Below are 16,593 nucleotides of genomic sequence, written 5' to 3'. Positions count from 1 at the left end.
ATCTGTCTCCTTATAGCCGTAAACGTTCATGTTTTAGGGTCATTCATTACCTGTAGTTGGTCTGGATTACTCACTAAGAAAGCAACACATAGACTGGATCAGTTTTCAAGAGGATTTTCTACAAACACATTGTTATAAACAACATTATGTCATTAGAATATCTGACTAATAACAATGCTATGCTTACAAAGAAAGAAGTTGTTTCCCTGCTTGGTCAATCAGAGATTTGTTGGCAGGATTAAGAACCTCTTGAGCTTCCAAGTTACATCAATGCCTGAATGACACATCTCTTGAATCAACATACAGTCAATCAAGATAAAAACATTATGTTAGTGCAGCTTCCATGTAGACTGATGAATGACTTCAGTGGGATGGATGTCACTTGCTACTGATTGGTTTGGGCAAAACAAACAAAATAAATAATCATGTAACACGAACACGATATCAGACTGAATGAATGAAGTGAAACGAAATGGAAATTCATTTTGATTATCAAGCTTGGGACTTGAATATTTGCAGTGTCCTCACCTGAATGTCTCATTCAATTGTGAGAGTAAAAAAACATCACAGGATTGCAGAACTTTAATTATTTCTAATTGACGGTTTGCTAATTGATGCACCAATCTGCTTTACTTAATGAGCTAAACTGTTGCTGTTAAACCATTTGGCTGTTAGAGTCTTCTTAGCTGTGTCCCAAAACAGCACATGTACAGTTAAAGGACATACATACTTTTTCTGTTATTTTTAAACTGTTATAATGTCGGATGTCTATGTTAAACAAGGTCAAAGTTCCAAAAGTTGGGATGAACATATGTAAAAAAGCTCATTGCAAGTCAGAAACCAGAGCTTCAGCCTGCTCTGAATCTGACATAGTGGCCAAATGGTGTAATTACAACTTTCAGGTCCGTCACGTGATCCCAAAAATTTTTCTCGCACACAATCATTGGAAAAAGAGCAGCTGTGAAATACATTTTTTGAGTGTCAAAACTCCCTCAAAATGATTTGTTTTCAGATCAGAATTTGATCCATTTGTTCAAATAACATTTGGAAAGTCTAGAAAAGCTGCACTATTAAATTATTTCATCCCCATTCAAGTGAGCAGAAGTCTCTAGATGCTCTATGGGCCTAAAAATGCAGAAGCACGAGCAACATCCAGGTAATTTCTTTCCAGCTAGAGGATGATTTTTTGGCTTCATTCACCACTGAGCAACTTTCACAGGAATGAACAGGGCGCCATCTTTGAGTTTGGTATCCAGTTCTCCTTAATACATCTGTGCTTTGTTTACATAGCTAATGTGTGCAGAGGTGCAGCTTCCAGAAACTGTCAATCAATCAGAACACAGTCGGCTCATCATGAGTGGGGCCTTTAGGACACAGGAGCTAAAATAGTCTGTTTCAGACAGAGGCTGAACTGAGGGGCTGCATAAATAGCCAGTATAAGATCTTTTTTTTTTTTTTTTTAACAGTAAATCATGCAAAGATATTCCATTAGAGCCCAAAAGGTTGTTGAAATACAACAACCTAAACAGATGTGTCAGTCTCATTCAGGCATGAATCTAACTTGGTGGCTCTCTAGCTATAGAAGAGGGATGCTAAGTCCCAAAAATGTATGTTTTCTGACATTTTTGGGGATGGGATTTACCGACTGGCAGAGTGACTAACACTAGATGCTGACTGAAAAAGAGAAAGCATCGCCGGCTTATGTTAATGTGGAAAGTGTGGGAGACAAAGAGAATCAGTGTAGAAATGTTGTCAATAAGAAAAACCGTCAATCTTCTAAATTTTAATCTTTTATCCTGATTGCCTTGCAAGATTGCCTTTCACTCTGCTCCAGATAAAGCATTTTGAATTGGATTGAACTGAACTGAGATAATATCCCATCAGCACCATGAAAGGGTGGCCGCGAGGCAGAGTGGTTGATGTGTCTCCAGCCATTACACACCTGCTGTATTAGTTATGTAACTCTACTCCACCTCGACACACCACCAGTGACAAGAAGCGACAGGAGGTTACGCACACACACACACACACACACTCACACACTCACAAGCTAATGTAGGAAATAACATCCCTCTGTGTTAAAAGGCTCTCAGAGCAGCCTCACCGCTCAGGTTCCAACGTGGTCTCCATAGTAACGGCATCCATGTCCATGGCAACCGTATCTGTGTCAGCACTGCTGGTGACACAATGTCCTTTTCCCATGACGGTGAGACAGACAGACAGTGAGAGACAACACATAGACGGTTTCTGTAGAATAGAGGACATTCTTTATACTCACAAGCATGCATTCACACACAAGTGCACATAAGAGCACACAGCTACATGAACAAACAACTTTTCATGCACACACAAACACATAATTTCAGTGGTGGTAGTTCAGGAATTGTGCATTTCTTGCTATGCATTTAAAAGTATTTTATAATCAGAAAACTACTCTATAGATAGAATAGAACTTTTGGAGCAATCTTAATTTTACTGAATCTTACTGATTATGTTTTAAGTAACATTTTAATCAGGTTAATTTGTCTAAACATCTTCTTTTTTTCATTTCAGTTGTATATAAAGCCTGTGAGTTGCATTTTCTGTGTGAAAGATACCATACAAAAATGGATTCTTTGTTTACTGTTAAGTAGACTCTGCCCAGCATCAAGGCACTCACTGTTGCCCCCTCTGGATTGAAACAGTCAACGGTGTTAATGTTTCCGTCACTGTCTGTAGCTGATCTTCTGTTTTTAAAGAAACTTGTCTGAGTGTTGGTGTAGTAATTGTACAGACTTTGAAAGTAGCACACTGTCTCCAGACTGTGAAGCGTGTCATTCTGTTAATAGCTGTAATAAATCCTACAGCCACAGGTGGCCAATAGTGAGCGCTTTAATGCTGTAGACACCGACTCAGGCACTTTCTACCACTTTCGCGTACGTCATGTAGTAAACAAATAAGATTTTTTTGAGTTTGAGTGGCTTTTATGTTCATCAACTCATCAGAAAAAATGTTTAACAAGAAGTTGGTGATTTCATGATGACCTTTCAGGATGTCTGATTCAACGCTAGTTAAGATTAGCGTGACTTTTGACTGTTCTTACCACAAAAGTGCACATTGGCTGCGGGACTGAGCATAAATCGTAAATCCAGATGCAGAGCAAGATTAGGATTAGGAAGTTTATTTTACAACTCCAAACATTTTTATGTAGCTGCTCAGGTTGCTTACCAGGTCACAAAAGCATTGAAAGTGCTTTCTGACCCAATTTGTGTTGTTTTTCAGTCTGTAAGTTTAAGCTAATGCCACTGTAGAACTCATTGTAAATCACTCTGACAGCATCAAGTAAATGCTTAAAACAAAAACTAATTGCACGTGCATACTACATACTCATGAGTAAATATGTGCATGACATTGGAGTTATGACTGTGCAGTCAAGTGGAAATAATTGCGACTGAATATTGGTGCCAACAGACCAGGTGACCATACATGACCTGGCTCAGGCCCATAATGGGCTGCTTGGTTCAGAGACTAAAGATGTGAATTCATTTTGATTGAGAATCAGTTCCAGTTACCAGCACTTGCTGGTAACTTTCCTCCCAGCTTTTAGATGATTTTGGCCCCTGGAAGTCTGGAGTATCATTCATTACAAGTATGGCTTGAGTCAATTTAGGCTATTTGTGGCCCAAGCCATTTGGGCTAACTGAGTCATGCTCAATTGAAATATGAATGTTTCACTTTGTTGCAAACTCAAGACTGCCAGCAACTTTATATTAAATGATGATTTCTCTCTTAAACAGTTTAAGCCTTGATATTTTCCTGTAGCTGCAGTGGAGTTTAATGGGACAAAACGTTTGAGAGACAGAAAACAATATTTGTGAAGGTCAGGTTTTGGCGACAGTCCCTCACAATCAAAGGTCAAGGGCTTCTTTCTTGTGCCATCATTTTGCACCAATGTTCAACAATGATAGAGGAAATAAATCCGTTTGAAAGCTCAGAGACCAATTTCTTGAAACCCCAGTCGCCATAGACAGGACTGCAAAGCTGCAAGACATGTTGGGATTTCATTGAGGGCAATTAGGGACTTATCCCAGGGGAGTCTCTGTGCCCTAGTGGTCTAAGGCCCATGTTGATTCCACCTGGACCATTCCACGTCCTTTCACCCATTGACATTACCCTCTCTTGTCTGTCACCACTGTCAAACAAACAGTCATCTTCTAAAAAAACAAAACAAAAACAACAATTATGAACAATCTACCAAGCTGATGACTTTTATATATCTGTATGCTCACACAATTCTTCTCCTGGTATATGTAGGTAACCACAGGCAGCACTTGAAGATGCAGGCTGAGGGAATGTAGGTTTAATGAAACAAAACAAAACATCACTTCGCTGAGAATCTTAGAAGATGCACAATTTATTTTCTCCCACAGAAACATATTTGTAGGTCTTTAATTCAGTTGAGTATAACTTCACTCGCTGACTGAATTACGGTTTTCCCGACTGCTGTTCTGGGCCGAGCGGCGTCGACGTATGACTACGCTGCTGTGACTAACACATGAGATAAGTGATCATATGGAACCAGTCAGGGAGCAGAAGCGGTAACCCAAATCTGCCAACATCCCGTCCCACATGTACAAGATAGAAATAGCACCGTTCTAGGTCGCTCTTAATAACTGCAGAACTAACTTCATGACACTGTGCTATTGTGTGTGCTCCAGGCTTCCTAAAACATTTTTCTTCCATTAAGATGATTGAAACTCTCTGTGGAGAAAGAAAGAGTGTGACATTGTCTGGATTTGATCAGTGGCTGTAACACAAATGCTTCCGGGGGATGGTCGGGCTGATATGTGTATTTTATTTAATTGATTTTACCTTCAATCCACTTATATGATGAATTTAAGCATTTATTCAGTCAAAAAAAACCCATAGTAAAACACCCTAAGACCTCCTCTGAAAAGGCTGTGCAAAAATAACTTCACATGCTCTCGTTTCTGTTTCAGACACGTGTGTGTGTGCGCATGTGTTCCTGTGTGTGTCCTCGCTATTAAAAGGAAAACAACTTTCCTGTCCTGTCCTAAAAACAAGGTCAAAGACCTCCAGAGCGTTTCCTTATAAACTCAACCTCCATCAACACACACACACACTCACACACACAAACACAGGACACCTTGCAGCCAGAGAAAGGTCCCATAAAATCTGCCATGCATCGATTTTGTGGTCTATTTTGCAACAAGATGTATTTCTCTGCTCTGAGGAGGAATCGAGTGCTTTTGTCCTTGGCCTTGTAAAGTAATTTCTCATCACTGTGGTTGTCCTTCTTCTGACACTGATGGGGTCACTGACGGACAAACACATAAACACCTACAGTTTAGAAACACAAGTGTGGGGATTGTATTCAAATTTTCACTAAAAAAAAGTCATAGATTTTAATTTTTAGATCTGTTTGATTGTTACGATAAGGTTAAAGATTGATGGAAAAACAAATGTGAAAATTAAGATGGAAATCAGATTCCATTTACAGAGCAAACATTCACTAATTTAATCAGCATCTATGGTATTTAGCTTTTCCTTTTCACTTCCTTTTTGCATATCCTGAGCTGTCCTTAACACTAGAGGACCCATTTTTACTGTAGAATGTATGAAGCGTGTCCTGAGGTAGCAGGAAATGTGTGATTTTGATGTGTTGGAAAATACTGTTAAAATGGAAAGAGTGGAAATCAATTCATAACTACTTCTTTAAAACAAATCTGAAAACAATAATCCTAACGCAATAACAGCAGCACTACTATATTTAAGTGGAGGCCAGTTTTCTTTGAGGATATTTCACTGGCTCAAGGTCCTGTACTTTGCTGGATCTATTTTCTCATGTGTACAGCAGCTGAATTTAGAATTTATTTGTGCTTCTGTCTGCAGTGGATACAGAGGGCAGGAAGTTGAAGGGAGGCATCCAGAGGAGCACAGAGACAGGTCTGGCTGTAGAGATGCCCAGTCGGACCATCCGCCAGGCCAGCCATGAGTCCATAGAAGACAGCATGAACAGCTACGGCTCTGAGGGCAAGTGAGTAACAACCTGTCCGTCAACATGAACACAACCCAGATTCTGGGCTGGATCATTCTGATATGCTTTCACGAAATTTTTTTTGTTATTAAACACATTTTTGGTTCAGTTTGGGTGGATGCATGGACACATGTTTAGGAAAGTTTTTTTTATGCCACTGTGCTGGCGACAGCTGTGGATGGGGGCATTATGTCGTCCGTCTGTGAGTCTGTCCGGACCATTCTCATGAATGCAATATCCCAGGAACGCCTTAAGGGTATTTCTTCAAATGTGGCATAAACGTCCACTTGGACTCAAGGATGAACTGATTAGTGGTCAAAGGTCAAATGTTCAAGGTCACTGTGACCTCACATCCGTCCCGTTTCATGAAGGCAATATCTCAGGAACGCCTGGAGGAATTTCATTACATCTCACATAATCTAATCTAAATATAAAGCAAGGACTCTCTGTCTGTGTGTATGTATGTATGTATGTCCTTCACATATCTCAATAACTGTTCATCTGATCTACTTCACACTAGGCAGGTGCATTGCTGCACTGCCAAGGAAGTGCAGTGTCGAGTGCGAGCTCATTATTCTCATTATAACCAATAAATTATTGAGAATTATTAAATTTTGACAAAGCGTTTCTCTTTGAACCGATACAGCTTTTCTATCCTTTACGGTACTGGTTCAGCGGCCCAGGAAACTCACAGGGGAGAGACAATACGAGAGACTGTCGGAGAAATAAGTGAGTCACAGAAAAGTAATTTCACATGGCGTGCTCTAAAAAGAGAAAAGCGAAAACAGAGCTTTTAATTAAGAATGGACAGACTCTTACCTGTTCGTTCTTCCCACGGGCAGGTCCAAGACTGTGGCGACTGTGAAATGTCACTACTAGACAAAACACAAACCCAACAACATACCCACTTAAATCCGAACTGAGGGCACAGAAAATAAATGATCTAGAGCCCAACATGATCGACTTTACACGATCCACTTTATTTCAGGATACACATTTTTTCAAAAGCTCTGGGGCTGAACTATTCATTGGAATCATACATGTCAATATAGTAATAACTTCAGTTTCACCATAAAATACACTTAATACCTTTTATTATTAAGTCTTCACTACAAATATTATATGAGTCTGGACAGACATGGATGTATACTGCAACTTGACTGGCTGGTGGAGTAATACAACTGTGTGTCATTCCAGTCTCTTTGTATGTCTGTTAGTTAGCAGATTATTTAAAAAAACTGTAAACCAGTTTCAGTGAAATTTGGTGATAGTTAAACCAGGCACTCATGAATAAAATTGTCTTCTGAAACCAGGAGTTTTTAAAGGTTTTCTTACAGTAGCATTGTGAGATAGAATTTTTGGGAATTTCTTTGCAATTTTCTCTTGAATTTGAATGAAAAAAAAACAGGCACATACTACACATTTTGGCTGAGATATGCATGCTGCATCTGCTTTATACTTTGAATTGAAATATGCAACTGCATCTCTTCATGAATGCTTATGAGTTTGTTTGGCCACCTGGAGGTTTTGTTAGTTACCTTCTCTACCTGTAAATTACTAGATTCCCATTAAATCTGGCTTTCAGATTAAACATTAGACTATTTGATTCAAGCCAAAACTATGAAATAGCAACAGATAGTGACTTTAATTAAAATACTGTAGGGAAGAATTACAGGGACACAAAATCTGTTTATCTAAGAACTGAAGCGGCGACAGGAGTAATATTTGGGGGGTGTAACAGCAATTTGGAGGATTGCGGTGGTGGTGTTTACATGCTTTTTAATCTTTTTTTGTTTCCATTTTATTTTTCTTCTCTTAAACCTGCCTCCTGCTAGTTTATGTCTATCATCCATCTAGCATAAATTGTCAGCAGAGGTTTTGACGATGCCACACAGAGAGACGGGATACAGTAAAGCCCAGTGGAAAAGTGCCTATGACCTCAGTGATACTAGTGTAGTACTACTGCACACACACACACACACAAACACACACACACACACACACACACACTCAAATCAGTGCCAACCTGGCTACCAGCATGAATTTCTACAGTTACATAACAAGACAAGGCAGACAGATAGATAGATAGACTGATGGGGGGCTGGGAGGGTTTAAAGACAAACAGAGGAGGGAGGAAAACAAGGAGAGGTAGAGACTGAGAGGATGATTGCATCACTGTGTGTGTTTGCATGCATATTAATATTCCATTTATATTTGGAATATGCAGATATTCTGTTTATTTAGTTGCTACATGAAAACATTGTTTAGCTCATATCCAAAATGAAAGAAAAAAAGAAGAATATGTCAGCTGAAATATGATGATGAGTTTATTCTATAGTGTAAACTCACAGAGGCAATAAATTAAGTTTTAGGTGACAGTATTTGAAGTCTGGTCTCTTTGCATTGTAACACAAAATCAAATTTAACATAATTTGAATTGTTACTTTGCTTAAGTGCTAGAATAATTTTACAAGCTGACCCTGATGCCTTGAAATACAATTAACATGGTCAGTGCTCAAGAAATGAGATCTTTTCACCCTTCAGGAAATGAGACCAAGATGTTAAACTTTGTGTTTTCCAGCTCAATAAATTAACTTTTTTTATTTTCCTACACCCTTAACTTTTAGCTCATTCCCTATTACCCTGCACAAGATATAAGCCAGTATAGTTTATGGACCGATGGATGAAAACTACAGGAAACTAGATTTTCTTCAGCTGTTTTAGTTGGAAAACATCACAACCAGCCTTAAATAAAATTATTCTTCCAACTGTAGCTAAATTTAAAAGTTAGATAAACTGTAATCCTTTTGTGTGGGATCTTAATCCTTTCATTACCTCTTGATTCTGTCAGACAGAGAGAGTTAAGTGGTTAAAATGTAAATCTGTGTAGCTCTAGGCTACAAGCATCGCTACATAGAGGGGAAACTACAGTAGAATCGTTAAATTGAGCTGCACCACAACATTCATTTAAATCAGCAGCACTGAAATTGCTGCTTGTCTTCCTGTCCGTCTGTGTCACTGTGGTTCCTTCAGCTGTTTGGCTCGGTCTGCTGATTGAAAAGCTCTGTGCCTACGTATGCACGGCCATGAATAAGCACTTTGTTAGCTCACACCATCCAATCACACTTATGAGCTTACTGATTTATGGTTCGGGTAATTCAGGACTCAGCGAGTGTGTGTGTGTGTGTGTGTGTGTGTGTGTGTGATGATGATGTTAGTGGTGGGGCTAAATGTGAATCGTTTGCTTGTGTTTGTTTGTGTAAGGGATATTATAATTTTTTTCTCTGTTCAGTTTTTGGTCAGTGAAGACACTGTTGACATTTGATTTGGTTTGAGTTGTTCAGTTTAAATTTACTGCATTTTCAAAATACTCTCCTCTTCTTGTGATGTGCAGCGATATGAAGTTTACAATGATAACAATAATTTAAATAAACTGTGTTTATATGCAGCTAATTTGCAACAGAAAATATTTTTTGAAAGTAATGCGGCCTGGAGCTCCAACATAGTGAGAAAATGTTGCTAATGAGAGTAAATAATGTCACTAAAGTTGCATGGTGTTCATAATGAACATAATATTAACTTCATTTTTTATGGTTATGTGTATAACTCTAAGTATTTGGTTAAAGAAAGGACGTTGTCTTAGATAAATATTGAAAAAGTCAACAGTGACATTAAGCATAACACAGAATGTAATTTCAATTTCATTGCCAGATAAATCTCTCTGTATTTCACAGTATACAGAGTTTTTAATCCGATGTCAGGTTTGACATTCCTGTGCTGGCTGGATGAATGCATACTAAACATGCTCTATGGGCAGAGTGTGTGCACTAGAGACTAAGGGTGTGCCTGAATACAAATATGTTATTCGGCAAAGCATAAATAATGGGTTTCTTACTAATATTTGTTTCATGTTAAATACCAGCGCACAGGTTGGTTACATCACTATCTCAGTGTCTCTCCTCTGCTCCACTGTTACGTCTATCAGCAGGTCTCAATGAGGGGAGTCACATCCACCTGCTACATGACGCACATTTTCTAATTTGGACATCAATCCCGGAGTTGGGGGTGTTCTCCAGAGATAGAGCTGAAGTACTGACACAAATGAAGTGCTCCCAAGGGAACACTTATTGTAACACTTTCATTTTCTAAAATTAAAAGCGTAATAAAAACAAACACAGGATTTTAAAACCTCTTTACACTTTTATTTGAATACAAATACAAATACAAATAATTTTGCTGCCTCAACAAATACAGATACAAGTACAAATACTGGGCCCTCTGCACATCCCTACTAGAGACTTCCGCCAGCTGAGCCACCTAACTTCTGGTTAGCTCTCTGCTAACTTGAATGGAGATGAAATAACTTAATCGTGTGGCTCTTCTAGACTTTCCAAATGTTATCAGACCAAATGGATCAAATTCTGACAATTTGGCAAAACATTCAGTAGTACAGAAAATGTCATTTTTAGCAGACAGGGTTGAGATTTCCAACTCAAAATTAGCACTGTTTGGAAAGATGAGTCCTTGATTTCAGACAACTGTGGAAAAAAATCTGGGTTCTCATTTTTAGCCAGCAGCTGTTGCTTTTGCTGCCTAAAATGACAACATTGAAGCAGAATTTATCAGCTGTATCCAGGTAGCTCGTTCCATATTGAATTAGTGAGTTGTCCAACTGACTAATTCAATAGTCTCAGGCTCTGGCTGCATTGTTTGAAAAGCACAAGCATGAAAAAGGCTCTTCAGCCTGGAATGTTACGGCTATAGATATGACATCATACTTTCTGGTCTCTCGGCATGGTAATGATGCAAAACAGGACAGGATAAAGCTTTACGGGTCAAAGGCAAAATTGCTAGTAGTTGAGCTGCTTAGCCCTATACAGTGTACAGTATTTATTAGGAAAAATGTGCAGATTAGACACCCATTTGGATGCTTACTATAGCAAAAGACACAAAGAAACCACACAAAATAACTCACATTTCATTTTTATTGGTCCATTTCATGTTTCCAACATCACATGTTGACAAGGACCAAACAATTTCAGCTCTAATTCCTCACCTTCATTCACTTCAGCTAATTTTTTAACTTCATTACATTCATTTGCAAAACATTAATGATGATGAAGAGTGTTGTCATTCTGAGCTGAAGTGCGTCAGAAAATAATCATGAAAAGTGAAAAATAGACCTAAAAGAGACCTAAACATTTCCAGCGTGTCATCTGCCTACAGCACACAGTTTACATTGAGCGTCATATTTCTGTGAAACAGCAGCGTAATCCCCAGATGTGCCTCACACACCAACATCATAATCTAAAGCTCAGGATTTTATCACCCAGTAATACCCACTCGGCTAATGTTGCTTGACTTATTGCATGTCAGCGCACACACACACCACACACACACACACGATCATACGCGTATAAAAAGGATTTTATCTCATTAGAATGTCTCTGAATCTAGTATGTTGATTTATTAATTGCATGTATCTTAATTTACTCATCGTCACACATATGTGCAATAAGCACATAGACTCACATGCACACATGCAAACCAACAACACATAAAAATGGAAATATGCCTTCTGTCAGAAACACACTTATAACCATAAAAACAGCACAAACAAAAAAAATATGTAAATAAGATGTAAAGGTGTATCTTTAAAATATTAAAAAATGACCTGCAGTAATTTAATGTCTGCATACGTCTGCATAAATTACTAATCTAAGCTAAGTGCTTTTATGTGTTAATCATATTGAAGAGAGACTGTAAATTATCTTGTAATGACTGCAGAGTGTTTGGCTATTCGTTCTGAAGTTAATATTAAATGTAAGTCTGTATATCTTTGTTGGGACAATCTACTAAATATTTTAATACTTCTTCTTAATTCAACATTGAAGACAAAGCTGTTGGGTAATTAAGGTTGCTGTCCTTGTGGAAAGACTGAAAAATAGTGCCCCATTTCCTTAAATGTGCAGATAAAGTACTCTCATCAGAGTAGGACTGTAAACTAGAATGATATATGAAAGTAAAGACAAGACAGGGAATGAAGGTTAAAGAAATGTAGACAAAGAAAGGGGAGGAAAGAAGGAGAGATAAAGGTAGAGACAGGGAGAGAATTATATCTCACCGGGATCGAAGCAGCTCCAAACTGCAAAAAAACACACCAGAGGACTGGAGGAAGGGGAAAATGAGAAGTCATGTTTAGCTAATATGTCCTGTCTTCATATTTTTACATCCTTTATACACACATACATTTTACTGTTAACAGATGTATACTTTGACTAAACTTTCCTATGTAGCACTTACCTTTTAAATGGTGCAATTTTACATTATGGTATTGTTTTTACCTACATATCCACACAGTGTCCTGCACTAACAGACAATGTAATTAGGCAAAGTAAGTTGAAACACCTGTGTGGATATGTAGACCAGAATCTTGGGACCCACATACTGCCACACAAACTAAAGCTTTGTAACCTACCAGGAGTGGGGTTCGAACCCACGTGGGCTCATGCCCATTGGATCTTAAGTCCAACGCCTTAACCACTCGGCCATCCTGGTTCTGATGCCTGTGAAATATCACCAGCGTTCAACTCAGCCTCCTAGAAATTACACTCATGCACAACTAAATTGCATTACCAATTATGTTGCTTTGGCAAATGTAATCGCTGCCTGGATTATGTTCAGGTTAGATGTAGGCAACAAAAGCACTTTGGTTAGTGAAAGATTGTGGTTTCACTTAAATGTTAATAAATATGTTGTGTTTCAAGTCATTGCAGACGTTTTTTCTGTATTAAATCAAGAACATGATCTTTCCCTAACCTCAACCGAGTGCTGCCGGTGTCTAAACATAACCATTAAATGTTTAATAATGCTGCAGTTTCTAGAAGCGGATGTTGTACTGCAAGATCAGATATTTTGGTGGGAAAAAAAAACAACTAGAACATGATCTTTCCCTAACCTCAACCGAGTGCTGCCGGTGTCTAAACATAACCATTAAATGTTTAATAATGCTGCAGTTTCTAGAAGCGGATGTTGTACTGCAAGATCAGATATTTTGGTGGGAAAAAAAAACAACTAGGTATGTTGTCTCTGAACAATGATTAACATCATTTTCTCATTATGTTGAGAGAGAACGTAATTCAGCAGATTGACGTTTCTAGCATATATACGTGCTGTTGCAATTTAGTCGTATATGAACATAATTTCTAGGAGACAGGGTTTTAGCATTAGGGTGGATCCATCTTTTAACTGCGGTCCATGACACGCACACACACACATGCACACACACATACACACACATGCACACGCACACACAGTAGTAGAGTACCTGGCATTTTGCCACCAAAGCACTCTGAGCTGATTTCTTTGCATACACACACAAACACACATAAAATAGGGACACAAGGGGTCAACTCTGAAGCCAATAGGCTGGGTTTTGTTTTAGGGAGCCAATTTGAATTTTGGGAGTTGAACCAGTAGTGATAAGTGGCTTTCACTTATCAGTTCTCCTCATTTTCTCCCTCATCTTATTCCTCCACTGTTGTTGTCTGTCTGCTTCTCCTCTCCTGTGTTCCCTCATTATGTTTTAGTCTCTGACTCACTTTCTCTACCTAATAAATGTACAATTACAATTGTCTGAGCATGTTTAACTATCTCTTTCTTCTGTCTGCATCTGTCTCTCTCTGCAGTCTGAACTACAGTGGGATGTGTCTGGCATCAGATGCCCAGTTCAGTGACTTCTTGGATGGGATGGGACCCGCCCAGTTTGTTGGGCGACAGACTCTGGCGACAACATCCATGGGTGAGAGAGCACAGACATTTTTTTTAAAAAAATTCAACCATTTTGCAAACACTATGAACAACAGGAACTATCAGCAGTTCATCTACAGTCGGTCAATCAAAATTTTAATATAAACAGAGATGGCTACTGCAAGACAAAAAACTTAATCTATCCCTCTTTCCTTTCTTTTCACCAAGTTGAAAAGGAAATTAAGATTTGGGGGTCAAAACTATTACGTATATTTTATGAAATAGCCTGAAACAGGCAACAGGAAAGTCTCCCCATGAAAAATGGGTCTGAAAATTAAGGAGAAAAAGCAGCTTATTTCCTCATAAAACTGAACCGAAATGACTGCTGAAATTATTTCACATTGGCAAAAAAATGCGCCTCATAAATCAGAGCTGTGTTCCACTGCTGAGTTTTCCTCATCGTCTCCTGCACTTATTCATTTCCAGGCTGTATATACTGGATATATTGTACGCAGCCTGTCCTCCACAGCAGTGATGTACTGTAAGTGGGTCAGTTTCCTCGCTGGCAGCCAGACAGTGTCCTTGGCCCAACAACAGTGACACTGACTGGACCAACTCCACTCCAAACCTGCTGTCCAGTCCAATATTATATAATGTCAGAGAACCCAGAATAACTTGGCCATCATCTGTGCTCTGTCACTTTCAAAGGAATGCATTTTTCATATTGGGGACATTTAGCTGAAAATATTATCCAGAGTGACTTCCAGTGAGTGGCATGAAGAAAAGTTTAATTTCTCACATATCAAAAGACACTGATATCAAACATGCTACACACAGATTTGACGACACACAGCCCTAAAATACTGTCTGCTTACAAAGTTGATATGACTAACATGTTAGCAAACAGCTACACATTCAGAGCAACATCAGCATTCATTTGGAGTTGCGTTTCTGTCTAGCTAATGAATGTAATCCACTATTAACCTCCTTTTAGCTCTAGTTTGGTCTCCACCAACTCTTGAATAAATATGTGGCTTTCTTTAATTGCTACCCACTGGCTTTGTCTGCTGCAGAGCGGGTTTGTCAGAGCTTGTTTGCTGAAAACAGCCACCTGCTATGGCTGAATCTGAGATTAAAGGGAGCGCTGAGACTGAATTTTGCAGTAAATGTGCCGTAAAACCAAAACAATGAGCTAAAAGAAGCTAAAAAGCAAATTGGACTCAGTGTTAAGCCGTGAGAAGTTTGCTTCATACAGTTTAAGTAAGTTAAGACACACAGGACTCACAGGATGTTTCTGCATTCATGGAACTATTAGTGACAGAGAGGTGCTACCTAAGAAACATCCTTTTACAGTCTGTGTTTCATTTACTGCCAAACCAGACAGATCAGGCATTCTACTTTGTAAACAGTTGAAAATCCAGAGTCGGAGCTCTCTGTACTTTCCAGACAAGTCTCTGACATCCAGAATTTGTCTAATTGTCAGCAGTTCTTGGATTCAAAAGTCTCTCCAGTTCGCTAAAAACAATTTAAAGGACTGTGTTTATGTTTGGTATGTAATGCATTGATTGCTGAACATACACACTCATTGCATGAATGATAAAGACTAGATCCTTGCTTGCGTTGTATGAACTCTCAGATGTATGCTACTTTGGATAAAAGCATTTGCTAAATTAAATTGTAAATTGTAAATGATAAAGGTTTTATTAGCTCCTACATCTCCATTGTTACTTTAAAGATCCCTTAAACATGATTTTTGGCAGTTGTAATGGTTGGTTTTGTGCCCGTTTTCTCCTGGTTTCTTGACCTGGTCTTGAACTTGATAATCCTAACTGCAGCCCTGTTCAACCACATTGTGTAGAAAATTATAGTACAATTTGTACCCACTACAGTATCATAATAAAGCTTTGAGTGATGGTGCTATAATCGCTGGCAGTTCTCTGACACTACATAATTGTTAGTAATTATAATAAATAGAAAACAATATAGAATATTATATTGTGAAATCTATTCTAAACATGTCTCCATGTTTTCATCCATTCAGGTGACGTAGAGATCGGTCTGTTGGAGAGGAACGGGGGTCTGGAGGTGGAGGTCATCCAGGCCAGAGGACTCACCATGAAACCAGGTTCAAAAGGACCTCCAGGTAAACCGTCACGACTGCCGATTGATCGATCAAAAGAATCCATGCCGCGTTTTCTGCAGGATGCCACTTTACATCTGAAACATCACATATTCAGAATCAAACCATAACAATTTGTCCCAAAAAAATGAAAAAACTTGAACGCACCACGGGAAAGCAAATAACATCAGCTAGACACACAGAACACAATCTAATCTAATTCCAAAAACACAGATACGCAGGTCTGAAAGATGCATGAGGGAAGACGAGGAAATGGTGATTTTAATGTTGAGTGAACATCAGGGTGGAGGGAGGTGATCCCCTGAATAAGTAAGAACTACATGCTTCTGCTAATGCTAAAGTGAAAAAGCAGTGTGTTGCTCTGACTTCAAATGTTGGTCTGTAGTATTTTAAAAAATGCAGTATCTAGTCTGGATAGTCAGTTTGTTTCAACATTTCTTTTCCCAAATTTACAGAAAAATGAATAAAAATCTATCTGAAAACCACCAGGAAGACGGTTTGCTAGGAGAAATGTGTGAAAAATCGAGCACATTTGTAAATCTAAACCACAAAGATCTTCAAGTTTCATGCATCACTGCGCCTGAAATAAATCAAAATTTCAGCGAATTAATTAATCAGATCAATTGACCCTCTCTTGTACTGTATCAGTGATATGCACTGGTCACAG

General features: G+C 38.7%; 1 protein-coding gene and 1 non-coding gene across 2 annotated transcripts in view; one reads left to right on the top strand and one right to left on the bottom strand.

Annotated features, from left to right (window-relative positions):
• The window catches only part of rims4 (regulating synaptic membrane exocytosis 4), a 55,195-nt gene that overhangs the window by 24,393 nt on the left and 14,209 nt on the right, over positions 1-16,593 (top strand). The window contains exons 2-4 of the mRNA XM_067586304.1: positions 5,893-6,037; positions 13,726-13,838; positions 15,828-15,929. Of these exons, the coding sequence (XP_067442405.1) occupies positions 5,893-6,037; positions 13,726-13,838; positions 15,828-15,929 (360 nt within the window). The remainder of the gene's footprint in view (positions 1-5,892; positions 6,038-13,725; positions 13,839-15,827; positions 15,930-16,593) is intronic.
• trnal-uaa (transfer RNA leucine (anticodon UAA)) lies at positions 12,513-12,595 on the bottom strand. Its single transcript has one exon. It is a non-coding gene; the product is annotated as a tRNA-Leu (tRNA).

This window comes from Thunnus thynnus, chromosome 4, assembly GCF_963924715.1.
Source record: "Thunnus thynnus chromosome 4, fThuThy2.1, whole genome shotgun sequence".
Taxonomy (NCBI): Eukaryota; Metazoa; Chordata; class Actinopteri; order Scombriformes; family Scombridae; genus Thunnus; species Thunnus thynnus.
This window is presented reverse-complemented; position numbering and strand designations above follow the sequence as displayed.